The 27,493-nt window shown below is 41.2% G+C and overlaps 1 protein-coding gene across 1 annotated transcript in view; it reads right to left on the bottom strand.

The window, feature by feature from the left end:
- Nucleotides 1-27,493, bottom strand: part of DGKB (diacylglycerol kinase beta) — an 876,561-nt gene that overhangs the window by 248,975 nt on the left and 600,093 nt on the right. Inside the window, exon 20 of the mRNA XM_030201293.1 lies at nt 13,844-13,934. Coding sequence (XP_030057153.1) covers nt 13,844-13,934 — 91 coding nt within the window. The remainder of the gene's footprint in view (nt 1-13,843; nt 13,935-27,493) is intronic.

Genomic DNA, 27,493 nt, shown 5'->3' on the forward strand with positions numbered 1-27,493 from the left:
ATATGTGTCGCATAAAGCAATGCAAGTGAGTGTATTTACAGGACTTTTCATTAATGTATTGGGTTGATGTAAGACAGAATATGCTGATTTTTAATTTTCTTCACAGTCGCTTTCCCTGACGCAGCTGGTAAGCGAAACATGGCACTATGTCAGACTGACTTGCTATGAAGAAGCACAAGCTTATAGCCTATGGATAAGTAAAGAGTTTTGAAATTCACTGGAGCTATTTAAAGCAAGGTTTGATAAGAATATTGAATTCACTTTTTAATAAAAATATAAAGAACAAAAAATTATTCATATATTAGAAAGTGACATCATTAAAAATGGATTAGATTTGTTTGGACCAATGAGGAACTTTGGTGGAATATGATCACATCATTCTGATGAAGACTGATACATCTACGTACTTTCTGATGGTCCTGGATAATATATTATATTGTATGTAGAGACCACTTGTTTGTTATTGGACTACTGGGCTCTTACTGTTCTAGAAGTAGTTCAAAACCATGGTTTGATTTCACTAAACAATGCATCATGGAACCACAGTGAGGCTGGGGGAGGGTGGAGCTGGTTCTGCCTTACAAGGAAGACTCTACCATGGTGGGAGAGGAGGCACCAATGAAGCTTGTGGAGCAAAGGGAACAGCAACCCATGAAGGAGTTACCATTCCTTCCAGGAGAAGAGGAGATGGAAATTTCAGCAGAGTGAACTGAGCAAGCAGGTTAGGAATTGAAATCCCTATGAATTGTTATTAACACACACACCACCATTGGCGCCGACTCTGTGGGTGCTCGAGCACCCCCAATATTTCCCCACCGGAACCGGAAATTCCCCAGGAGCCAGCCCGCTGCCCGACCTCTTCTCCCACTCCCACAACAGTCCTTCACCTGCCCCTCGCCTTCCTGCATGCCGCCCATAACTTAAAAGTCATCTTACCGGGGTCCCGGCGGCAGCAGTAGTGAAAGGCGAGCACTAGCAGGCTTGGTGAGTCGGCGCTAAGTTCAGCCTGCTTTCCCTTCTCGTTGCTCTCAGCTCTGCCTCTGGTCCTGCCCTTGCGGAAACAGGAAATGAGGGCGGGACCAGAGGCAAAGCTGAGAGCAACGAGAAGGGAAGGCAGGCTGAACTTAGCGCCGACTCGCCGAGCCTGCTCGTGCTCGCCTTTCACTACTGCTACCGCTGGGACCCCCGGTAAGATGACTTTTAAGTTATGGGTGGTATGCAGGAAGGTGAGGGGCAGGCGAAGGACTGTTGTGGGAGTGGGAGAAGAGGTTGGGCTGGAACTCGAGTCGGAGGGAGGGGCTGGAACTCGGAGGGAGGAAGGGGGGTCTGGTACTCGGAGGGAGGGAGGAAGTGGGGTTTGGAACTCTGAGGAAGGAGGGAGTATGGGATTGGGGTCTGAAACTCTGAGGAGAGGGAGGGGGGCCTGGAACTCTGAGGAGAGGGAGGGAGTGAGGGGAGGGGGAGGGGGCGAGGGGGAGAGGGGGAGGGGGAGAAATGCACCACCTATAAAAACAAAAAATTAAGCACCCCCAATCATTTTGAAAAGTTGGCTCCTATGCACACCACACACAGCCCTGGGGAGTTACCCTGTTTGCTAGTTGCTGGTAAGAGGGAGGAGTGGCAGAGAACCCAGTTCCAAAGAGCTGGGTCTGGTAAATAGGGTGTGAGAATTATCAAGAACTTTTGAGAAATATGACCTTTATTCTGGTCATTTTGTGGAAAGTAATTTAACTCTTCCTTATTTTTTTTTTTGTGTGTGTGCTAGAGAACTGATTTGAAGGATGGCAGTTTAAAACTCTTCCTGTGTGTATGTGTGTTTTTTTTTCTTTTGAGAACTTGTAAGGTTGGACTGTGAAATGGCCAAGCTCTGCAAAATTAGAAGTGAGCAATTACGAGTTCTTTTCTTGGTGCTTGGGGATTTTTGCTCTGAGCTTGGTGAACATAAATCAAACACTGGAAGTTTTTTGTTTAATGTCTGCTCACTGCCCTGGCCCCAGTACTTGGAAAGGGGGGAGGCTACATGGTGTGTAACCTAAAATAGAATTATAGAACTTCAGCTGCTTTACCGGCAGCCTCTGATCACACGTGCCATATATCACGGAAAAGGATTCGGATTCCTTTTGTGCATTCGCCGGTATTGGTAGTGCATCGCGACATGTCCACATTACTATAGTTGTTTTCTCATTTGCATTCTGTTTTCAGTAGCTGCTACCGTCGTCAGAATATGGCTTTTAGTGCATGCCAGGGTAATCTACTTGCTCGTTAATGGCTCGTTATAGGCCCTAAAAGTCAGATATTTTTAACTTTACTAAGAACTGGCTATGTTTGGGACTTTAACCTTGCAACTGGAAGCACTCTGAATGGAGACCAAGAACTCCCAGAACGGAGTGGGATCCAGAGGTTTTTTTGCTGTTTCCTGTACCCCAGTTCCAGGAGGAAGTTGGAGCGTCCTGACAAAGTGACCCGGGTGGTGCCACACCCTAGCAGGATGTTACACTTCTCACTGAGTTGAGTGGCACTACTGATTAAGTGGCACTGAATATCAGTGGTCAGCCAACTCATGGTCAAGCAAAAGCAGAGATGACTATTGGGAGATAGTGGATAGATGTGGGCAAATGGAGAGGGAATGGTGTTTGTTACAATGCTTACTTTCTGAACAGCCTGCTGTCCCTGACGTTTATTCTTTTACTGTTATACCCAGAAGCAGCAGGTACGTGGATACTGGTAAGATGGAACAATACACTTTAAAAAATGTACTTCATGCTACATTCATCAAGGAATATAATATCATAAGAAGTGGCATACTGGGTCAGACCAAAAGTCCATCAAGACTAATGACCAATCAAAGTCATATCAGTATCTGGCAGGATTTGAAAAAAGTAAACAGATTACATCCTTCTGACGTCCAGTTAGATACATATTATCCACAGTGCACAGAATGCTTCATACTCTCTTTTCCTTAAAAATAAAACATCAAGATCCAGATTCATCCAAATTCTGGACTCAGAGCAATTTAAAGCCAACAAGTATTTTCTGGCTTCAGTGAATAAAAATAATTACATCCTGTGTTAAAATAAATAATTCAGATATCTTGCATATCTTGGAAAGGATATGTAAACATGCTTTATATGGCTTTCTAGGCTGGTTCTTGCACAGCATGGAGGAATATATTTGCTTTTGCATGGCAGTTTCCTCCTATTCGTTTATACTTCCAGCTCAATCTAAACCACAGCTAGGACACTGTGCAAAAACCTTCAGTAAAAATTAGTTTGCAAATGTGATCACCTCATTCGTCATTCCAACCATATCATGTAGTTGAACTCTGGAATTCTTTGCCAGATAATGTGGAAAAAGCAGTTAGCTTGGCAAGGTTTAAAAAAGGTTTGGAGAAGTCCATAAGCCATTATTAAGATGGACTTGGAAAAATTCCACTGCTTATTTCTGAACGAGCAGCATAAAATCTGTTTTACTTTCCTGATATTCAGCGCTTTTTAACTGGCAAGAATGGTTGCTGACCGGTTAAACAGCAACTGGCTATCTGATGATAATCAATGGGGTATAACTGGCTATCCCCTGCTGAATATCCCCAGTTAGCAGCTAGAGGCTAGCCGGTTATATCACACAATATAACCGACTGTCAATTTTAAAAGTGAGTTTAGTGGCCATATTTGGCCATGTGAAAACGTAGAATATCTTTGGCTGGTTTCAAGATAACCGGCTAAGTCTGAATACTGACTTAGCTGGTTATTTTGAAACCAATAAAAAATAAACTGGATATTTAATGCCGGACACCAGAAATGGCCCGGCATTAAATATCCAGGCTCAGGGCGGACCACGGGAGTTAGCCAGTCTAACTCCTGCAATTTGAAAATTGACCCTGTTTACTAAGGAGCTTTAGTGTTTTTAACATGCCTACAATTAGCGCACCTAACCGTTTAGGCAACTATAGGCATATTATAGGCGTGTATATGGTTAACGTGTATTAAAAACTCTTATGCACCTATAACATGGCTTAGTAAACATGGCTCTTAGTTTTTTGGGATCTTTTCAAGTACTTGTGATCTGGATTGGCCACTGTTGGAAACAGGATACTAGGTTTGATGGACCTTCGGTCTGTCCCAGTATGGAAATGCTTATAGAATAGTAAAGCTTCTAAGGCTGAAGTCATCTCTGACTAACCCAGTACTTCACTTACTGGGTCTCTCCAATTTCTATTTAAAGACTGCAGGTTGTTAGTGTCTTCACAGTGATTTCTCACTTTATGGTTATACTATTCTTTCTATGATAGTAATGGTACATCATTAGCGAAAAGTCATGTACTATTTTTTCAGATCTCATATTAATCTGGAAGCTGAAATCATTATCTATGCTATCTGTATTCATATGTCTTTCCTGTGCTGAGGATAACATTGCTGATAGTTACTCAGGTAATGTACTTTGCATTTCAAACTACTGCATGATGATACATATAGTATTAAAAGTTGGGTGAGTTGGAAAACTCTGTAAAGCCTATCTCAGTAAGCTTTTTACATTTTTTATTTTTAACTATTCAAACTATTTCAGTTACTCTTAAGGGGATAGTTACTAAGGTGCAGTAAAAACTGACATCTTACTACAGAAGTCACTAACCTCGTATCTCAGTGCCACAGTAGTTCAATGACTCCCACAGTTCACAACTTGAAATAAACTTCACAAGCTTCATTATTCCTTCTCCCTGGAGCATGACACCCCACACATCTCACTCAACACAACAACCCTCACATCGATCCATATCCACATGCATATACACCAATACACAACTCTGTTATACATCCCCCACACAGTGCCACACACATTCCTACACCCACATACAAATTATATCCACCCCAAGTACCAGCCCCCACAATACTTACTCTCCTCTTTTACAACCTAACCATCCCTAAAATACACAAGTACACACCTGCATCCCCATTAACACTCTACTCACACATCTGCCAGTCCCTCACATTTCTCTTACATAAGAACTACCACATTTTCACATGCACACCCACTAATATGCTTACACCAACACATACCCTATCCATATCTTCCACACAGTGCTATGTCCCACACTAATCCACACATACCCAAACAAGCAAATTACTTCTATCTTTTCCATCAGCTCCCCATCTCAACATATGTTCACTCAAACGTCCAACCTCCACCAACCCAAACAACCAAACACCATTTTAAACACCATATACCCACACCTCTCACTCATTTACACATTCCCTCAAACCAATACACATCACCACACGAACTCCACTGCCTATAAACAACTCTACACATCCTACCCATACCTCCAAACACACTCCACATACATCATTTACCATATGTGGAAATCATACCCACAATACCTATGCAGCCTGGACACATATATCCTATACTCACTGCCCTCACACTCTTCCTAAACCCATACTTCTCTAAATATAGTCCCCCACATATCCCATACCTATGCTTCTACATTAGAGATGCATAGTAACAAAGTACAGTTACTTCATTACAGTACTTAACTACAATTTGCAGTACTGTTACTTGAAATGATCCAGTTTACCTCAGCGATTCTATATGAGTTTAAGGGAGGGGTCTATTTCACCAAAATAGTTTCAGCACAGGCTCACAAATAAATTTAAAAAACTTGTTAAAAAGGTATTAATTTAAATTTGAAATTACAGTACTGCTTGTTTTTTTAAGACCAGGAATCTTTATTGAAATTTTACAAAAGGAACAAATGCTTGTAAACATACTAGATTCTGTAGTCCAACTTGTTAAGAATACTTTTTATTTTATTATTATTTGTAGCATTTGTATCCCACATTTTCCCACCAATTTGCAGGCTCAATGTGGCTTACATTTGCCGTAATGGCGGTTGCCATTACCGGGTAACAGAATTACAAATGGTATTGCATTAAGGTGCATACATACATGGTAACATACATAGAACATGGCATATATGGAACAGATCATGGTATATGTATATACCATGTGCATACATACATGGTAAAGAAAAATAAATTATGCTGTTGCATGAAAGTTTCTGAGAATAAATTGGATTGTAGCATACATTAGGTCATCGATTATAGAGAGTCCCTATTCAGCATAGGGTTGAAGTGGTAATACTTGATCATGAGTATCAAAGAGGTTAATCGGTCATGAGGTAAAAGATCAGTTATGTATAGATCGTGTGTAGCGTTGTTATTTAGTATTTAAGATGGATGTTTATGGTATGCCTTCTTGAAAAGATCTGTTTTCAGTAGCCTTCGGAAGATGGTTAGGTCCTGCATTGCTTTTATGGCCTTCGGTAGTGCGTTCCATAGCTGCGTGCAGATGTATGAGAAACTGGTCACGTATGTGGATTTATATTTTAGCCCTTTACAGTTAGGATAAAGGAGATTGAGGAATGTGCGTGATGATCTTTTCGCATTCCTAATAGGCAACTCTATAAGGTCTGACATATAATATAATAATAAAAAAGAGTAGTTTTTAGAGGCTGTACTTTATTACTTTTACTTGAGTAGTTTTTGGATAAAACTTTCTACTTTTGCTTCACTACTTTTAAAGCCAGTACTTTTACTTTTTACTTAAGTACTTTTAAAAAGTAACGACTCCATCTCTGCCATACACATCCTCCAACATCCACACACACTCCTATATATAATCCCCTCCATGTAGGTTTTTGTATCGTTAAAACTAGTCAATTTTCAGCAAATCACCAATGGCTGGATTCAGTAAATGCTGCCTAAAGTTAGGCACCATTATGATTTCCACTAAGTGCCAATTCTATAAAGATCACTTAGCACTAAGCAATCTTTATAGAATACTGCTTAGAATGGATTCATTCGCCCAACTTTGGGTGTGGGGACTTATGCTTGCTGAAACCTGGTGTAAATCCTTGCACCCTCAGTTGGGCATGCAAATCCAAGCAATCTATAACATCACATCTAATTTATTGGAATGCTCCTCACCCGCCCATGCCCTCCTATGGACATCCTTCCCCTTTTGAGTTGTACACTATATGAATTGCCACTAGGTCAGATGCCCATACAAATCCAAACTGATGCCAATTAACTTCAATTATTGATTGTCGACACCTCGTTAACTCATTAATATGCTTGCACATCTGCACTGTGCACCCAAACTTGGGCAACCTATATATAGAATCCAGAGGCAAATACATAGTTTTAAACAGATAAACTACCTATTCAAATTTATATATATATGTTTAGGTTTATGTGATTCTTGAAATGTTCAGTCACATATCTGTTTAAATAAAACAGCATGACTTAGCCTAGGGGTTCTTAACCAGTGGTGCCTGCACCCTTAAGGGGTATAGGACGAGGTCAAATGGGGTGCAAAGAAGGGTACTGAAATCTGAGGCAATTTATTAAAGCTTTCTAGGCAGAGTGAAGGTAGTTATTAGGACAGTTATTGGTAGAATAACTGTGTAGTACTATAATTTTTGTGACATGCTACCAGTTAGCACTAACATCTAGCAGCAACATATGTAGCTGTCAGTAGTCACTAGTGGACACATGGTTTAGGAAGGGGGTGCAAGGATTTCATTGATCAGCTAAAGGTGTGCAGGAACCAAAAGGTTTAAGAAACTCTGGCTTAGTCGTGTATTCTTGCTATTTTTGCATTTCATTTAAATTTGCAAAGTCATATAGAGAGAGCAGCTAAATTGTGCTACTATTTGCATAACTTAAGGTGCCGCCTCATTAGGAACTGGGCATCATTCTGAGGAAGGGGGGAAGAGGATATGCCAAAAAGATGAGCAAAAGTAGCCCAGGTGCCTTTTAGTAAAGTGCAGAGCTGAAACATAGCAAATTATCCCTGTCAGCTGCTAAGCAGGTTACAAATATAAACAAAAAAACACTCTGAAATGTCTGTACACAAACGCTAAAAGCATAAAAATATGATGGGAGAATCGGAATATATACCCCCAGATTCTATATATGGCACCCAAAATTGGGTGCCAGTCCAAGATGTGCGCCCAACTAAACTGGCTAACAAGTCAATTAGTGCCAATAATTTGGTGCTATATGGCACCAATTCGGATTTGCATACACATCTTCCAATGCAAGGTTCTATAACAATGTGTGCTCAAATCCAATAGCATGCAAATCAAAAGGGGGCGTGGCCATGGGAGGTGCAAGGTGGGTCAGGGATGTTCCTGAAATTTGTGCTCAGTGTTATATAATACTGGGAATGTGTGCTCCAATACAGCGTCGGGAATTACATCTGGTTTCAGGAGTCCTAAGTCCTGGCACTAAAGTTTAGGTGCCAAAATCTGCACTCAGTGCTATTCTATATTGGGCATTCATCTTTGAGTTCCTATTATGGAATAGCACTGAGCACCGATTTTTGAGCACCAATTACTGAATGTAGCCCATAGTGTTGAATGAAGAGGTAGATATAGTAGCTATCTCAAGAGCAGGATAACCAGTGGGTACAAATGATGTTACAATGATACAGTAGATCTAATTGGCAGATGAATAGCAATATATATTAAAGAGGGCATTGAGTCAAAGAGAATAAAATTTCTGCAGGAAACTGAATGCACCATGGAATTTTTATGGATAGAAATTATATGTATATAAGGAAAGAGAATACTGGTGGGGGTATATTGCTGTCCACCTGGCCAAAATGAACAGACAGATGATGGAAGGTTTATAGAAATTAAGAAGGCCAACAAATTTGGCAATGAAATAGCTATGGGTGATTTAAATTACTGAAAATCACACAATTACTGCTCAGATTCTTCTGTTGTCCAGTGTCCAGTTAAACATGCAACACCACAATCAATTCAATTACTCCCAGGGAGTGGTGTACCTGAAAGGCCAGCTCCGTGGTTTGGCATGTAAGAGGGTAGCCAAGAAGAGCATGTGTGCAGAGACAGTGAGCAAATGGAATCAATCCCTGTCCTACCTGTGATGTCATCGACCTGCTGACCACTACAAAATCAAGTCTCCCTGAAAATGGCCATGCATCCATGGTCTATGGGCATGTCACTGAACGAGTTTGACCAAAGGGGAATGCACCACTTTGGTGCAACATCAGGGTACTTTGGTATTAATGAGTGTTGTTTGTCTATTCTTGGCCCAGTGTGGGCAAATGTAAAGTTAAACCAATATCTACTTTGATGGTTTTGGTCTTATGGATATGCATATTCTTGTGAAATCCTTGATTACTAAGGTTAGTGCCTCTCCTGTGACTTCTTCTAGTACAGTGGCTTCATTAAGCCCTATAGGCGAAAACCCTGCCTCCACTACCTGGGACTTGCATATGTTGGAGTTTGCCAGAGGGCACACTGGAAGCTACTGGAGTTTGTCCTGCTATACCCCTTTCATCTATGGTACTAGCACCCAGAGATATAACTCAAGTGCCAATGCCTACAACTATTTCATTGCTAGCATCTGTTCAAGTGAATTCAGAAATATTTGGGGAGATGTATTCTGATGTTTCCATGAAAGATATCTGGAATTTATGATTGAAAAATAATGCACTTCTTTAGGTTTTTGTTGAACAGACTGAAGAATCTATTGGAAAGCTGTAGGAATACAATACAAGACTGTAGAAGACAGAAACTAGTTTTGGATCTATGGGGATGCAGATTAGTGTTATTCAGGCAGCAGGTGCTGGGAGGATTTATTTATTCATTATAGTATTTATATTACTCATAAACATTATATTCTAAGTGGATAGCAATATAGATACACAATAAAAACATTAAGAACAGGTAACGTAACAATAAAGGCACAATACTACATTAATCTCTATAGATATTCCAACGCAGGTCCAACTCCAGTATCACTCCACAGTTTGATTAATATGCTTCATCTTACTCTAATATCTTCGGTAACTACAACCAACTCAGACATCCCACAGGCAGATGAACTTGCCAAATACTTCAACGAGAAAATTATAAAACTACAGAACAATCTTCCTCAGAACACCACCAATATAGAAAACTTCATTTATGGCCTGGACCCAATCTCAGTATACCCAGTGGATCGAATCTGGTTAAACTTCTCTCTCCTCACTGTCGAAAGTTACCCACGCATTGAACAGAGCCTCCAATACCCACTGCAAATTGGACACCTGTCCCAGCTACCTAACCACGTCACAGATCACTCCCAACGTGGTTAGAGGCAGGACAGACCAGAACGCTCAGGCAGTGGAGAGAACGAGAGCATGAGAGTCCCACAATATTGCATTGTTAAGACACGTATGACAAAAGCATCACTTATCAACGGATACACTCTGGAGCTGTATCTCTGCCAAGCATATTTTTTAACTTGATTAATAAATAATGGACTTCTCAGCTTCCCGTGTTCCAGGAACCCCACTATTTTACCTACGGCGGCAAACGTTCAGGTTTTCTACAGCCGCCACGAGTCCTTCGAGGAGCCAAACATATGACGTCATCTGACTTGGAAGCTGACGGTCACCTAGCGACGCGCATTAATCTTTCCTTTAGTGAGTTCTCAGCTCCATTTCCCCATTGAAGGCTCGGAGGGCGTGTATAATCGCAGTGCCAGATCGGGATTGGAGAACTCGGACTGGTGGAAAGCAGCATATTGTACAAAAACCGGCAGGAGAGAGGACTGGAGTCAAGAGGATGTGCTTAGCTTTGAGATTGTGGTCAGAAATTCACCATATAGATCTCTCCTATCCGTTTTCTACTCGATTAGCCTCCTTCCTTAGCGCACATATGATTGTATAGGTTGTGATATGGTATATCTTTGGTAGATTTTTTGGAAGGGGAAATTTATTAAATGAAGCCTATTGAGCAGGGCCAGTGCAAGGATATGAGGTATGCGAAAAAAAAAAAAAAACCCTTCAAACTTGCGTCCCCCTTCCCCCCCCCCCCCCCCCAACAATAATTATGGCCAATCCTCCCAGAATATCCTGGCAAGAACTGGCTCAAATGGATGTGTTGTGCTGTGCCAAATTTTGCTGCTGTTTCTCCATTTTGAGCCTAGCCTTGCACAAGTCTTGGGGCCCATATCACTAGAATGGCCTTACACTAGAAGGCTCTTTTTTTAATTTATGGCAAATACGACAAGCCGTTAAGCCCATTAAAATGGGCAAGATGTTTTATTTCTGAAATGTAAAGAGAGAGAGAGTGAGAGTGTGTATATGTGTGTGAGAGAGAGAGAGTGCGTGTGTGTGAGAGAGAGACAGAGAAAGTGTGTGTGTGTGTGCATGTGTGAGAGACAGAGAAAGTGTGTGTGTGTGTGCGTCTGTGTTGAAAGAGAGAGACTGTGAGAGTGAGTTAAGAGAGAGAGAGTGTGACAGTGTGTATATGTACGTATGTGTGTGTGTGAGACAGAGAGAGACAGAGAAAGTGTGTGTGCGTCTGTGTGAAAGAGAGAGTGTGAGTGAGTTGAGAGACAGACAGACACACACACTTTCTCTGTATCTCTCTCTCACACACACACAGACATATACACACTCTCACTCTCTCTCTTAACTCACTCTCACACACATGCACACACACACTTTCTCTATCTCTCACACACACACATGCACACACACACACTTTCTCTGTCTCTCTCTCTCACACACTCACTCTCACACACATATACACGCTCTCTCTCTTTACATATCAGAAATAAAAATTCTTGCCCATTTTAATCAGACACACACACACACACACACGACACGGAGGGGATGGGAGGAGAGGAAAGAATCCAGCACACACACACACACTCTCACTTAACAACTGGCTATAAGGAGCGACTGACCCGCCACTGTCACAGGGACTCCTAGCACCTCTCTCTCACACACACGGGACACAGAGGAGATGGGAGGGGAGGGGAGGGGAGGAAAGAATCACTGGACATGGAGGGGAGGGCAGGGGAGAGAGGAAAAATCCCTTACACGAGAGCCTTCCTAGGGCCCGTTTCAAACGGGCTTGGTTCCACTAGTTATAAGATAAGAAGGGGTGAACAGGGGTTATTATGGAATGAAGTGATCACTAACATTCCAAAAGCACTAACTACCAGTAGGAACATCTACAGATCTTTGTTGGAAAACAAACCCCAGACCATGCCTCTGTCTGTTTCCCAACTTGTTTCTGATTTCATTGGAATTACTGGCAAGTTCCCATGATTTTCTATGGGAGAAAAATACAATAAAAATTACATATTAATTTATTATAACAAAAAAACATGAGAACTAGGTGACAAAAGGGAAATAGAATGGATTTACTCTTGATCTGAGCAAGTGAAAATACATCCAAGGTAGCAACTCTGGAAGGCGAGTAAAGTCACATATCAAGACAGGTGAACAACGTTTTGGGAAATAATAAAGCAGATAGAGAGAAGTCCAGTCGTGGAAAATATAGGCTGGATGTGCCTCCTTTTCATTCTTAATTTATTATGAAGTGTTTCAAACCACAACCAGTGATCATATCTCCTTTCACTACAGTAGTCAAGATATTCTAATATTCAATCAACATTTACCACCTAGAAGCCAAAACTATTGGGGGCTGAATCAACACCAAGGGTCCTGTTTACTAAGGTGTGCAACTGTTTTTAGAGCATGCTAAAAATTAGTGCATGCTGTGTAGTCACCCGTTGGCACGCACTAATGATTAGCATGCAATAAAAATGCTAACACGCCTCTAGCAAGGCTTAGTAAACAGGGCCCCAAGATTTTTAATGCCATATGACAAACTTATAGTTCAGACTGTAACACAATTAAGGACTATTTGCTAAATTACCATGCAGTAATCAAGGCTAGTTCAAAGGTTAATAGACTCCCTAGTCAAAGTTTCAGTCTTGTCGCCTCCTCACCCCCCCTCCTTGCCACTCAATTATCATTCAAATTCCTATGCCTCCTCAAGATTTTGATACTTAAACTCAATAATTATGATTATTTCAACTTTTCTAGAATGACTGTAAAATATATAATTGTACATCATACCTTTAAATACTGAACTTTGTTTTATTTATACATTCACAATAGGGGTAATTTCCAAAAACTGCGGTAAATGGTTACTTACCTGCATAAATAGGCCATCTAAAAATTGTCTACCATTCCTTCAGATAAAAGCATATTCTGATGGTTTTCTGAGTTTGTTTCACTTTAACTGCAGCTGTTCTCTGTTTCCCTTCCAAAAGTTTGCCTAATGCTTAAGTTGGCCGTAGCGAAGCCTCTGAGTTAACTATTGGAGGTGTTCCCAGCATTTTGCTGGTCCACTAACGCAGAGAAATAATGTGCAATCTACACAGAAGATTGCATGATGTAGTTAGCTACACTTCTTCAGGTGGTGTTACATGTTCTGCTGCATCAACAGTTAACATGTGGCAATGATTTCTGATTTAAATATAACATGTAGTTCTTATTATTATTTATTTGGATTTTGCTCACACCTTTTTCTGTAGTAGCTCCAGGTGAGTTATATTCAGGTACTCTGGATATTTCTCTGTCCCAGGAGGGCTCACAATCTAAGTTTGTACCTGAGGTAATGGAGGTTAAGTGACTTGCCCAAGATCACAAGGAGCAGCAGTAGGATTTGATCCAGCCACCTCTGGATGTCAATACCGGTGCCCTAACCACTAGGCTACTCCTCCACTCCATTTTTACCCATTCCAAGCTCCCTTTCTTTTAGTTGTTTAACCCAGGAATCACTGTGCTCTGGTAAGACGCTGCATTGACTGTTGGTGTGGGCATACTAGGTCGTGCTACTATCCAGAATAAACAGCAAGTTTTATAAATATGAACCTTAATATGATAAATGTTTACTGTACCTGACAATATTTAAACAGACTTATAAAAGTGTAGTTAATGGAAAGTAACAATTACATGTTCTTACTTCTAATTCTACTGATTCATGTAGCTTCTTGCAGGTGGCTGAGAAGGTCTCAGAAGTACCAAACTCAAAATACCAAAATTTGTTCTTCATCCTGAAATGAGAAAGTAACAGACATTATCAATATTAATCTATATACAGTACTATAGAAAACATGTTATTTTTATTTTCAATGCTATTTGTTAAAAAGTATTTAGAAAGATATATCATGTATGCAAACCCCCCCCCCCCCCCCCACTTCATTGGGCCCGATATTCAAAGTGAGTTATGTGTTTGTCGGAGAGTAGCCATAAATTTAGCATTCATATCAATAAAGCCATAAATTTTCAGCATTTAACTCACTAAGGACCTATTTTATCAAGTCATGCTAGCAGTTCCTTTGCAACAAATGAGAAGAATTGAATCGGTTTCCTCTCATTTACTGCGTAGCTTTGTAAAAAGAAGCCCTAAATGACCCAATTTTATTCATATAAGAAGTGAGTAGCATTGAAGTGGGGTGAAGATGGCAATATTCGGCTGCTAAATGATAAGATAATCCCCTGAATTCTATAAAAAGCTCTAAAAATTGTGCGCACAAATTTGCACATGTAATTTAATTGAATAAGCCAATTAGCTCCAATAATTGAGACCTTAATAAGTAATTATTGGTGATAATTGGATTAAATTAAAATTTACGTGCAGGTCCAAAAAGGTGGCGCAGCCATGGGCGGATCAGAGGCATTTCTTTCATTTACGAGTGTTGTTACAGAATAAAGAGGATCTGCGCCTAATTTAGGCACAGGAATTAACACCAAGTTTTCATTGGTGTAAATGCTGACACCATGCGCTATTCTATAAATGGTGCCTAACTTTAAGTGCCATTTATAGAATAGAACTTAGCACTATTTTTTCGACACCAACACCCCTGTTTACTAAAGCTTTGCTCGAGTTATCTGCAGCAGGGGCCTATTTTACTTCTATGGGCCCTGCTGCAGGTAACGCGAACTAAGCTACTACTACTACTACTTAACATTTCTAAAGCGCTACTAGGGTTATGCAGTGCTGTACAATTTCACAAAGAAGGCCAGTCCCTGCTCAAAGGAGCTTACAATCTAAAGGACAAAAAATGTGCAATCAATCAATTTGGGGCAGTCTAGATTTCTTGAATAGGGGTATAATAGATAGGTGCCGAAAGCGACATTGAAGAGGTGGGCTTTGAGTAAGGATTTGAAGATGGGCAGGGAAGGGGCTTGGCGTATGGGCTCAGTAAGTTTATTCCAACCATAGGGTGAGGCAAGGCAGAAAGGGCGGAGCCTGGAGTTGGCGGCGGTGGAGAAGGGTACTGAGAGGAGGGATTTGTCCTGTGAGCGGAGGTTTTGGGTAGGGGCGTAAGGGGAGATGAGGGTAGAGAGGTAATGAGGGGCTGCAGATTGGGTGCATTTGTAGGTTAGTAAGAGAAGCTTGAACTGTATGCGGTACCTGATCGGAAGCCAGTGAAGTGACTTGAGGAGAGGGGTGATATGAGCATATAGATCCAGGCGGAAGATAAGACGCGCAGCAGAGTTCTGAATGGATTGAAGGGGGGATAGATGGTTAAGTGGGAGGCCAGTGAGGAGTAGGTTGCAGTAGTCAAGGCGAGAGGTAATGAGAGAGTGGATGAGAGTTCGGGTGGTGTGCTCAGAGAGGAAAGGGCGAATTTTGCTGATGTTATAGAGGAAGAAGCGACAGGTCTTGGCTGTCTGCTGGATATGCGCAGAGAAGGAGAGGGAGGAGTCAAAGATGACTCCGAGGTTGCGGGCAGATGAGATGGGGAGGATGAGGGTGTTATTGACTGAAATAGAGAGTGGAGGGAGAGGGGAAGTGGGTTTGGGTGGAAAGACAATAAGCTCTGTCTTGGCCATGTTCAGTTTCAGGTGCCGGTTGGACATCCAGGCAGCAATGTCGGATAAGCAGGCTGATACTTTGGCCTGGGTTTCCGCAGTGATGTCTGGTGTGGAGAGATAAAGCTGGGTGTCGTCAGCATAAAGATGATATTGGAAACCATGAGATGAAATCAACGAGCCCAGGGAAGAGGTGCAGATTGAAAAAAGAAGGGGTCCAAGGACCGATCCCTGAGGAACTCCAACAGAGAGCGGGATGGGGGTGGAGGAAGATCTATGTGAATGTACTCTGAAGGTACGATGGGAGAGATAAGAGGAGAACCAGGAGAGAACAGAGCCCTGGAACCCAAATGAGGACAGTGTGGCAAGAAGTAAATTATGATTGACAGTGTCAAAAGCGGCGGACAGGTCAAGGAGGATGAGGATGGAGTAGGGACCTTTGGATTTAGCAAGAACAGGTCATTACAGACTTTAGTAAGTGCTGTTTCTGTCGAGTGTAGTGGGCGAACACCGGATTGAAGTGGATCGAGGATGGCATGAGAGGAGAGAAAATGAAGGCAGCGGCTGTGAACGGCGCGTTCAAATATCTTGGAGAGGAAGGGTAGGAGGGAGATGGGGTGGTAGTTGGAAGAACAGGTAGGGTCTAGTGATGTTTTTTTGAGGAGTGGTGTGACTACAGCATGCTTGAAGATGTCAGGGACAGTTGCAGTGAAGAGAGAGAGGTTGAGGATATGACAGATGGGGGGGTGACAGTAGGAGAGATGGTGTTTAGTAAGTTGGTGGGGATGGGATCAGAGGAATAGGTGGTGCATTTCGAGGAGGAAACAAGGTGGGCGGTTTCCTCCTCGGTGATATCAGGAAAAAAGGAGAAGGAGGCCTGGGTTGGTTGGTTGAGGGAGTGGGTTAAAGGGTGAGGAGGAGGAGGTGGCTTGGTGGTGAATTCAAGGTTGATCTTCTGCACCTTTTCGTGGAAGTAGTCAGCCAGTGATTGAGGAGAGAATGAGTGGGGGTGGGAGCGGAGGGCACTTTGAGGAGGGAGTTAAGGGTGGCGAAGAGATGACGGGTTGGAGCCGAGAGAATTAGTCAATTGGGTGTAATAGTCCTGTTTGGCAAGGAATAGGGAGGACTGGAAGGAGGATAGCATGAATTTGTAATGAATGAAGTCGGTATGGGTGTGAGATTTCCTCCAGAGGCATTCAGCAGATCGGGCGCAGGAGCGAAGGTAACGGATTCAAGGGGTCAGCCAGGGCTGGGGATTAGTACGCTTTGTGGGATGGGAGATGCATGGTCCAAGGGTGTCCAGAGCAGAGGAGAGAGTGGCATTGTAAACAGAGACAGCCTTGTCGACAGACTCGGAGGACATGATGGAAGGGAGGAGATTAGAGATACTAGAGGATAAGGTGGGAGGGTCGACAGCCTGGAGATTCCTGAAAGTAGTGGTTAGTGTTGGGCGGGGTAAGGGGGAGGGTGATGAAGTATGAAGGTGATCAGGTGATGGTCAGAGAGAGGAAGGGTTGAGGCACAGAAATTGGAGGGTGAGCAGGTAGAGGAGAGGACGAGGTCAAGACAATGGCCAGTTTGGTGAGTAGGGGTGGTGAAGCTTAGATGGAGGTTGAAGGAGGATGTCAGAGTGAGGAACTGAGAAGCGTAAGAGTCGGATGGGTCATCAGCGTGTATGTTGAAGTCTCCAAGAATGAGGGACGGAGATGAGGGTTCAAGAAAAACGGAGAGCCAGGCATCAGAGTCGGTAAGGAAGGAAGGAAGGGAGGGACTTATTAGGGGGTCGGTAAATGACTGCAACTCTGAGTGGCAGTGGGTAGAATAGACTGATGGAGTGAACTTCAGGTCTATATGTATCCATTCAGGTCTGTTTAATAGTAGGCTTAAACTAGCAAGGTCCCTGGTCAAACATATATCCAGTGACACTACTTAAATGGATAGTGCCATTTAAGTAGTGAATATACAAATAAAGATAAGAACAGGCACTTTAAATGCTGTGACTGCAGATATTCCCTAAAGATCTGAAAATAATGGGTCTGACGTTCAGCAGCAGCAACAGGGGCTCATGTCTGAACATTAAGCACCAGAGCTTATGCATCAATGTCACCTGATCAGCCACAATTCTGGCTTATCTTTCAGAAGTCCATGATTTAAGTGTTACAGATAGAGATTTTCTAAATCAGAAAGCTTATTTAACTTGCATTATTTCACAGACTCTTCAGTAGATCACAAAAATAGGGGGGTTGTAAAAGTTAGTAATAGCAATATTGTTATTTCTAATTAAAAAGAAAATCCTATAGATCTCCAAAATCAATCAGGGTAGTATTCAGTTGGATGGTAAATGCATAAAATCACATATGTGAGCTATGCTTATGTTTAAATATATTTTATTGAAGAGACAACTTTCCTTTTGCAACCAAACATGTAAGAAAAAAACATTTCCTCTTCATGCACTTTTTACATTTTCATCCCCACCCCTTCCCCCCCTCTGCCCCCCTTCCCCGTCAATGTGAGCTATGTTTATATCCTTATGCATATATCTAGACATAACGAGGGTAATTTCTTTTTATAAAATACAGGTGTATGTGACACAGAACACTCCTTGAATTTAGGCCCAATCCCTTACACCTGCATGAGAATTGGTGTAAATGGTGCATATTTTAAGGCATTTCATAATCTATGTGAGTATGTGCTAACTTTTGCATATGAGATGCACAAACTCCACCTCTGCGCATGGCTGTCAGCAAAGTACACACTATCATGTCAAGCTGTATATATTTATGCTAGTCAAAATTTTATGAGGTAATTTGCATATACATGGAAATGACTTTATAAAACTACTTTCAATATGCACATAAATTGTGGATCATTGAATAGGCTTAACTTCATATAGATAATTTGTTCATATAAAGATAAGACTGTTTTCTGCATTCAGACTTGAAAACATAAATTATACAGATACCTGCAAATTCTATATAGTCTGACTAGAGTTGCGTGCGCAAATCTGGGTGTATTCTGATTTGCACATGCAACTCAATTGGTTAACAAGCCAATCAGCACCAATAATTGGATGTTAATAAGCAATTATCAGCACTAACTGGCACAAATTACGCAAACTACTCATTAAGCATATTCTATAAAGTAGTCTGTGTAAATTTTACTGCATGGATCTCAAAAGTAGGCATGGCTCTTGGAGGAGCATGGGCAGGTCATGGGCATTCCTAAACTTTACGTGCAGTGTTACAGAATAACCCGTTCCACACCTAAAGTTAGGACATGGGCACTTACATCAGGTTTTCACTGATGTAAATGCAGATTACAGAATAACACGTAGGTGCATTTTCCATCTGCGCTGATTTTTTTTGGCATTACATATAGAATCAAGTCCATAGTGACTGATTATTGCTGCTATTTAGTCCCCATGACAGTATACCTCTAATCCTGTGCCACTTTATGGTGGTAACTTATTAACTCTTTTCACAGATAAAATCCTGATTTATGCTCAGTTGGTATGTCTGTAAAACTAGGCACAATGACAAGAAAGTATTTTTCTACATGTATAGGTGTATTCAGAAGTGGTGTTTGGGCAGATAGTGGGTAGCATTGTGATTTAGGGAAGCACTTTATAAAATTATAAAATATAAATGTAAATGCATACTTTCTTGACTAACATTTACACTTGGTCCCACACAGGTACAAATGTCCCCAGCTTCAGTCTAGTCACAATTGCTGTCTGCTTAACTCTACTATTTCATAAAGACACATAAGAGCCTATTAGATCCATTTTAGACAGGTGACAGAAGTAGAAATTGAGAAGTGCAGGGCACTGCTTCCCAATTTACAGCAATATTTTAGAACAAAATCTGCTGATGTAAAGTCTATTCCAAAATATAGGAGAAATGGATGTTTATGTGCTAAGTGTATGCAGCATAAATATTCATTTAAAAATGTATTTAAAAAAAAATCAACGGGTTCAAAGTGCATAGGTGGCATTATGCAACCGCTAAATCTGGCAGTTTTAAAAATATTTTTTTCTTAAATCCCTGTGAGGAAAGGCTAAAGTGGCTAGGGCTCTTCAGCTTGGAGAAAAGGCAGCTGAGGGGAGATATGATAGAGGTCTATAAAATAATGAGTGGAGTTGAATGGGTAGATGTGAAGTGTCTGTTCACGCTTTCCAAAAATACTAGGACTAGGGGGCATGCGATGAGCCTACAATGTAGTAAATTTAAAACAAATCGGAGAAAATGTTTCTTCACTCAACGTGTAATTAAACTCTGGAATTCGTTGCCAGAGAATGTGATAAAGGCGGTTAGCTTAGCGGAGTTTTAAAAAGGTTTGGACGGCTTCCTAAAGGAAAAGTCCATAGACCGTTATTAAATGGACTTGGGGGAAATTCACTATTTCTGGGATAAGCAGTATAAAATGTTTTGTACATTTTTGGGATTTTGCCAGGTATTTGTGACCTGGATTGGCCACTGTTAGAAACAGGATGCTGGGCTTGGTGGACCTTTGGTTTTTCCCAGTATGGCAATACTTATGTACTTATGCTATCATGACGTGCACTCACTAGGTTGCAATATATGGTGATCTTTCAAGGAGTTCTTTCAGACATTGTAAGATGTTGCCTTGCTTCAGTAGCATACATACAATTAGAAATGCTGTCTTTCACTTTAAGACCACTCGGATATGTTCCCTATGTAAATGAAGCTAGATTTTTTCATTATGTAGCATAACTAAATAACTTTCTCAAACTAAGTATAAAAATAGAGTGGTTGGCACAATATCTTGGATTAAGGGAGTCACAGCAACACTTTTTCAGAGGCAGAGATGTTTTGCCAAAGCATAATCGCTAATATTGGGGTATAAAATTTTTTGTTTTCACATATCCATATAATATTAAAATTAACCTCTCCTGTTTCCAAATTAGGTAATACACCTGAATTGCTTGATTATATTCATGTTTATACTTTGAAGAATCATTCTGGTAAGCCCCTTTTTTTACACATATATATATTTTTTACATATATTTTTTTTACACGTGGAGGGGCATAATCGAACGAAAACGTCTATCTCCATGGGCGTTTATCTCCGAGAACGGGTCCGTGAAGGGGTGGACCAAACCGTATTTTCAAAAAAAATAGACGTCCATGTTTTATTCGACAATTTGTGAGCTGGGCGTTTTTGTTTTTCAGCGATAATGTAAAATGAAAGCGCCCAGCTCAAAAACGAATAAATCCAAGGCATTTGTTCGAGGGAGGGGCCAGGATTCGTAGTGCACTGGTCCCCCTCACATGCCAGGACACCAACTGGGCACCCTAGGGGGCACTTTTACAAAAAAAAAAAAAAAAAAAAAAAGGTAAAAGAGCTCCCAGGTGCATAGCACCCTTCCCTTGTGTGTTGGGCCCCCCAAATCCCCCTCAAAACCCACTGCCCACAAGTCTACACCATTACTATAGCCCTAAGGGGTGAAGGGGGGCACCTACATGTGGGTACAGTGGGTTTGGGGGGGTTGGACGACTAAGCATTAAGCAGCACAATTGTAACAGGTAGGGGGGGATGGGCCTGGGTCCACCTGCCTGAAGTCCACTGCACCCCCTAACAACTGCTCCAGGGACCTGCATACTGCTGCCAGGGAGGTGGGTATGACATTTGAGGGTGAAAATAAAAAGTTGTGAAACATCATGTTTTGTGGTGGGAGGGGGTTAGTGACCACTGGGGGAGTCAGGGGAGGTCATCCCCGATTCCCTCTGGGGGTAATCTGGTCATTTAGGGCACTTTTTGGGGCCTTATTTGTGAAAAAAACAGGGTCCAGGAAAAGTGCCCTAAATTCTAGCTACAAACGCATACTTTTTTTCCATTATCGGCGAAAGGCGCCCATCTCTGTTCGGGTGATAACCATGCACCAGTCCCGCCTTCACCACGCCTCTGACACGCCCCCGTCAACTTTGTACGCTTCCGCGATGGAGTGCAGTTGAAAACGTCCAAGTTCGGCTTTCGATTATACCGTGTTATTCGTTTTTGTGAGATAAACGTCCATCTCCCGATTTAGGTCGGAACTTGGGAGTTTTTCTCATTCAATTATAAGCAGGATAATATTTTGATGTATCTTAATACTCATGATACTATGATTTTTATATAAAAAAAGAATAATGGCAGCTGTTTTTTGGTCTTGCTTCATTATGATTTCTGTGGGATGATGATGGTGTCATTCTCGTACTGCATCTTGGTCCTCATTTCCCCTATTTTTAAATTTCTAATCTTTAATCATTATGTTTTTATCAAATATTTTGTGCTAAAGTTATGTGCATTTATATTTTAATTATCATTTTTTATTGCTTACACTTTTATTGTTATATTTTGTTAAATTGGTTTAACTGGTTGTTGTTATCAAACTACTGAAATCTTGTGAATGTTCTTTTTGAAATATATATGTAGTGTTTATTTATGATTATATTTGTGTTTTTATGTCAGACCCCTGAGGCAGGCGTTTGTATGCCGAAACACGGCCCGTGTCGGGTCATTTTCATAATAAAGGACAACATTTATCTCTATACTGAAGGCCCATTGTTGCTTTTTTGTTCCTCTAAACTTTCTAAAATCTCCTCTCTCAGTTGTCATTTCTCAAAGATGAAGAGTGCTGTTTAACCTTTCTTCCCAAGGAAGGTGTTCTATTTCTTTTATCATTTTTGTTGCTCTTCTCTAAACCTATTTAGTTCCACCAATAGGCTGCTCTTCCATTCAAAGTATCAAGATCTTATGGCCCTGGTACTGCAACAGGGCCTTTACTATTCTGTCCTGTAACATTGCCAGTGCCTGGGGGTAGCGTAGCTGCTAAGCCATCACCTGACATGGGAAACAGGATGATCCGGCAATAAGCATGCTCTACTTCAAACGTAGAAATAGAAATTTCAGCAGAAAAGACTCTAAAAACAATTATCATATTAGAAGCTTCCATACCATCAGGTAGCCCCATAATTCGAATACATTCTATTGTTCTGGTTCGCATATTCATGTTCCAAGCTTTGAATTCTCTTTATATTATGTCGCATTTCTTGAAGCTGCTTTACCAGGGCCATCTGCATTATCATACACCTAACCTGCTGTTTCACATTGCTAACTTCCTCTAGCAAGGTATGCAGTAGTTCTTTATTTTCCGTCAGCATTTTTATCTGAAGCAGCTCCATTACTTCTTGAAGAGAAATCTCTGCATCTTTATCAGGCTGCACCTTGTGTGGTGGAGGGGGTTTGTGCTTGGTACACATAACTCCCTGCTGCAGGGTAGCATATTCTAACTTTGTTGGCTTCCTTTATATGAGTATGCAGGTTTAGCTACCCACCAAAAACTGCAATCAGTTCAAAGGTTCCTGTGATCGATCATTAAACAGCCATCTTGAATCCTGCTCAGCAGCACCTCCCATTTCTTTTTTTAAATATTTATTCTGCTTTTGAAAGAAAACTTCTGATATCTCTTAAAGGGAGATAAAATGCTAAAAGCTAAGTAAGGACTTATTGTCTAATCTTAACCATTTCGAGAGGGGGTGATTTTATAAGGAATTTCTTTTGCCTATAAAGGGCAGGAATCATATGTGGTGACAAGAAACAGTTAATTTTATTTGACACACATGTAGAGATGTTCAGGAGAGGAGTTTGGTTGTAGCAAATGCAGAGTCATGATTTAAAAGTGCTGTTTATAAAACCATGTGAATATTTATGGATGCTCCCAGGCAGGTGTTATGGTCCATGGCTTCAATCTAGGTGCAGCTTCTGCCACTTTACCTCTAGTATTTTATAAACACACATAGGTGTATATGTGTCTTTGTAAAACAGTCTGTAAATAGGTACCTGCTTAGCCTTTGTGCATAGGTGACCTGTTTTAAAATTATTTTCTTAATATATATCCCATCCCCAGAATTCCACTTATTCCCTTCTCTTCCTCATGAACCCTGTTCATTAAGAAGAATGTTCAGTTCAGGATCTGATCATAGCAGTGACGGACATACAGAGGCTGGTCAAAAGGGCCCACTGTGGTGGTGGGAGTGAAAGGCTGTCAAGATACATTGTCCGGAATAAGGTCCAACTGTATTAACAGCAGCGAGAGTTTGTGAAGCTGCACAGGCCACAGACTGAGTCAGTGAACACTTCTCTCACAGGCCTGATGACCTCTCTTCCTCTAGATGAGACCTGGAAGCAGAATGAGCCTGTCTTAGGGTCCCCCTTTTACCAAAAGGTGGCATTTGCTGCACACCGAGGCCTCCTTTTACCGCAAAAAGGTAAAAGGCTTTTTTTCTTTTAAATAAGAAAATGGCCGTGTGGTAAGTTAAACACTTGCTGCGTAGCAATTTCATGCAGGAAACCTTGGTGGTAGGGGTTCTGGCTGTAACCGTACAGCTGTCCGATTACTGCCAGGCATGCCCACGGTGATAGAAAATTAAAAAAAAATATTTTCTAGCACCGGGAGACAGATCTACTGTCGGGCCTTGAAGCCCGGTGGAAAGGCCAAATCTCCGCATGCCAAGCTGGCATTACCCCTACAGTCCTTTTTGTAAAAGGACCCCTTAGTCCTTCATAGCTCAGTCCATGTTGAGTCTCAGACTTGACCTTTTGCCTTGACACCCTCTTGCTCCCACTGCCATGGTCCAGGTCTCAGACCAGCCTCTGCTCCCAAAGAAAGAAATGGACTGTGAGGGAGGTGTGCTGGTGGACAAAACAGTCTGTAGTAAGGGGGGAGGGATAAGAAGGGGAGAAGGAGATGGATAGAAGGAAGGGAGAGATAAGGGGATAAGGCGGGTGCTCTGAACATTTTTAAATTGTTGTCAGCAACCCTACTTAATTAACCATTTTAATTTTAGTAGTTTAAATGCTAAACTTTTAAAATAATATTTACTTTCTTAATCTTTTATCTAGATGTTTCCATTATGTTGTATCTAAGTTTACTGCAGTACTTCCATCTTTGCTAATATATCAGAATTCATAGAAACTACAGGCAATTATATATTTTGTAAAAAACTAACACAACAAAAAGACCAATAGACAGACAATTTTTTATTTTACATATTGAGATTGTTAATCCATCAATATTTCTTACAAAAAAACTGGAACATTTTTAATATGAATAATATTCTCTTACTCTATCCCCTATGCATGGCAGCAAATTTATGGTTTAAATTAAATTTGAGACTGTGCTGGGGAATTTGACTAAAATTACCCCAACAAACCTGAGAAGAGTCAGCTCACATAGAACCTGCTGGCTGAGGGATCTAGTGATTTGGATCAATCTATTCAAATTATAGTACAGATTAACTGATTCCATGAAGTCACATCAGATTAAGAAACTGCTGAACTAATTGGCCAACATGAGGGGTAAAGCCAGAGGCACTGGCTGAGGGCACTGAAGATTTACAGCACCAAAAAATCCTGTCATATCAGCTCACCCTTCACAGCATCAGGAGCATGCTGCTTCATAGCTGCTGCTCTGCTGCTCTTCAGCCAGTATTGCTGCTGGCACTGCAGCAGGTTTGAAACATGAGAACAGGCATTTCCCACAAGATAATCCCTAGCATTAAATAACCACATATTAATGGGGCAATTCTCTATGTTGGCACCAAGAGGCTCTTGATCTGCACTATTGTTTTGTTACATTGCCTAGAGGTATGATCCATTTATCGCACATCAAGTGCACCATAGACAGGTAGGCGCATATGTGCTTTACCTAAATGCCTTAGCACCTAACTGCAAAGGGGGGGGGGGGGGGGGGGGGGACATACATGTGGATGGAATATGAGCGGGCCATAGGTGTGTCTTCCAGTTACATGGTTAGTTTATAGAATACTATAACTATGCATATCACTTGGCACTCCTAGGCTCACCAACTTATGCCTGCCATGGACATAAGTGGGTGTGCCTAAACATGGGTGCGCCAAATGCCAATGTACACAAGTATTTTTTATTTATTTATAACAGTTTTTTACAATTATAATCAAGCAAAGCTTGTTTTGAAAAGCGATACATTTCACCAAAAATGAAAGAGAGTATAAAATAGTACAATAAAAATAAAGAGAAAGAAAAAGACATTTTTTGAAACTTCTTGCTCAAGTCCACATAGTTTGGGCAAGATGTTAAGAAATGGAATATATTTCATAACAGAATTTTTTTTTCCAATATTAGAGCTGAAAGAATATCAACAGGATAACATTACACAGTGTTATTATCTAAATTACAGGGAAGTTGATATTTAAGAACCCCCATTTTGCCTTGATTCTAAGAATACTGTTAACTGAGCCAGGTCAAAGAAAACACATTTGTTTGATTGATCTCACCACACACTTACACGGATATCTCAAGTAAAAGGTAGCACCCAGTTGAGTTACACCTGGCTTCATTAAACAAAATTGTTTACGACGCTTTTGCGTCTCTCTAGAGACGTCAGGAAATATTTGTACTTTCTGACCAAGAAACAACTTATCTTTGTTTTTAAGATACATAGACATTAACCATAGCTTATCTGGTGACAAAGCCACCGCCACAATTAAAGTTGTTGGAATAACCATTTCTGAATCTGATGTTTCAAGTAATTCTGTAACATTCATCAACTGTTCTTGTTCTGGTTCTCTCTGTTCACCACGCTCATTAGTAGGAAGATAATACACCTGTGCAAAAGTTGGAATAAGTTCCTCTTTTACTTCAAAAATCTCTATTCAATATTTTTAACATATCTCGAGGAGATTTAGTAAGTTGTTTAGGAAAGTTTAAAAATGGAGATTATTACATCTGACTGCATTTTCTAGGAATTCTGTTTTTCTTCTTAATGAGGTCAAATCTTTTATCATAGCTTCTTGTTGGGATTGCATTTTTTCATATCTGAATCTCTTTTTAGTTCTAATTCTTCCATTTTTCCTACTTTTAAATCCAAAACCTTCATTTTTTGATCTTGTCTTGTCATTTCTTGATTTGATCTCTGTATCTGTGGTGATAATGATTTCCCTAGGTCTACTATTAAGGTCCAAAGAGAGTCTAAGGTTACTTCAGCTGGTTTGTGCATTTCAAAAAGAAATGGTGTTGGTGGTACCTCTTTCTCCATAGTTGGTCCCGAATTCAGATTAGCAGCGCTTCCCACCATAGATGTTACCGGTGTAGCAGTTCCCATCAAGGCTCCTTGCATTCCAACAGGGAGATCTACTTCCTCCCGACTCTGTTCGGTTTCACCCCTGCTGGGAGACCCATTCAGAGACACCTCCGTCGGAGTGCTACAGCTCAACGGCTGTGGGGGCGGTTCCCTTGTGTCGGGGCTGAGCGTCAGCTCTAGTCCAGGAGACGCTGCGGTGCCTCCATTCGCACCAGCGCGTATCAGTGGGCTGCCTTCTGACACACTCGACACTGCAATAGATGGAGTCACTGCTGCCTGCAAAAGTAAGCGGATGTCTTGAGAGGAGAGAGTCTGTCGCTGCGGGGCATGGGAGGCAGTTTTACCCCGTCGCTTCGGCATCTCGTAGGTAAAATTTCAGAGAGCTGTGAGAATGCTGCCTGTTAGCGACTTCACTTGGCAGCCATCTTGCCACTGGGACAGACTTGCTGCCAAGGTGCCATTATAGAATTGACACTAAGACCACAGCATTGGGGCACCTAGACTGAAGCATAAGACCTTTGGGTCTCTGCGTACTTCTTTGCATATGAATTTAATAGCTAATGCTGCCATTACCATTAGATTTAAATGAACAGTGCACTAATACCTACTCATTTCTTTATACACTATTTATTTGTGCACTAAGGGGCTCTTTTAAAGCGTGACAGTAAGCCC

This window comes from Microcaecilia unicolor, chromosome 1, assembly GCF_901765095.1.
Source record: "Microcaecilia unicolor chromosome 1, aMicUni1.1, whole genome shotgun sequence".
In the NCBI taxonomy this organism is placed as follows: Eukaryota; Metazoa; Chordata; class Amphibia; order Gymnophiona; family Siphonopidae; genus Microcaecilia; species Microcaecilia unicolor.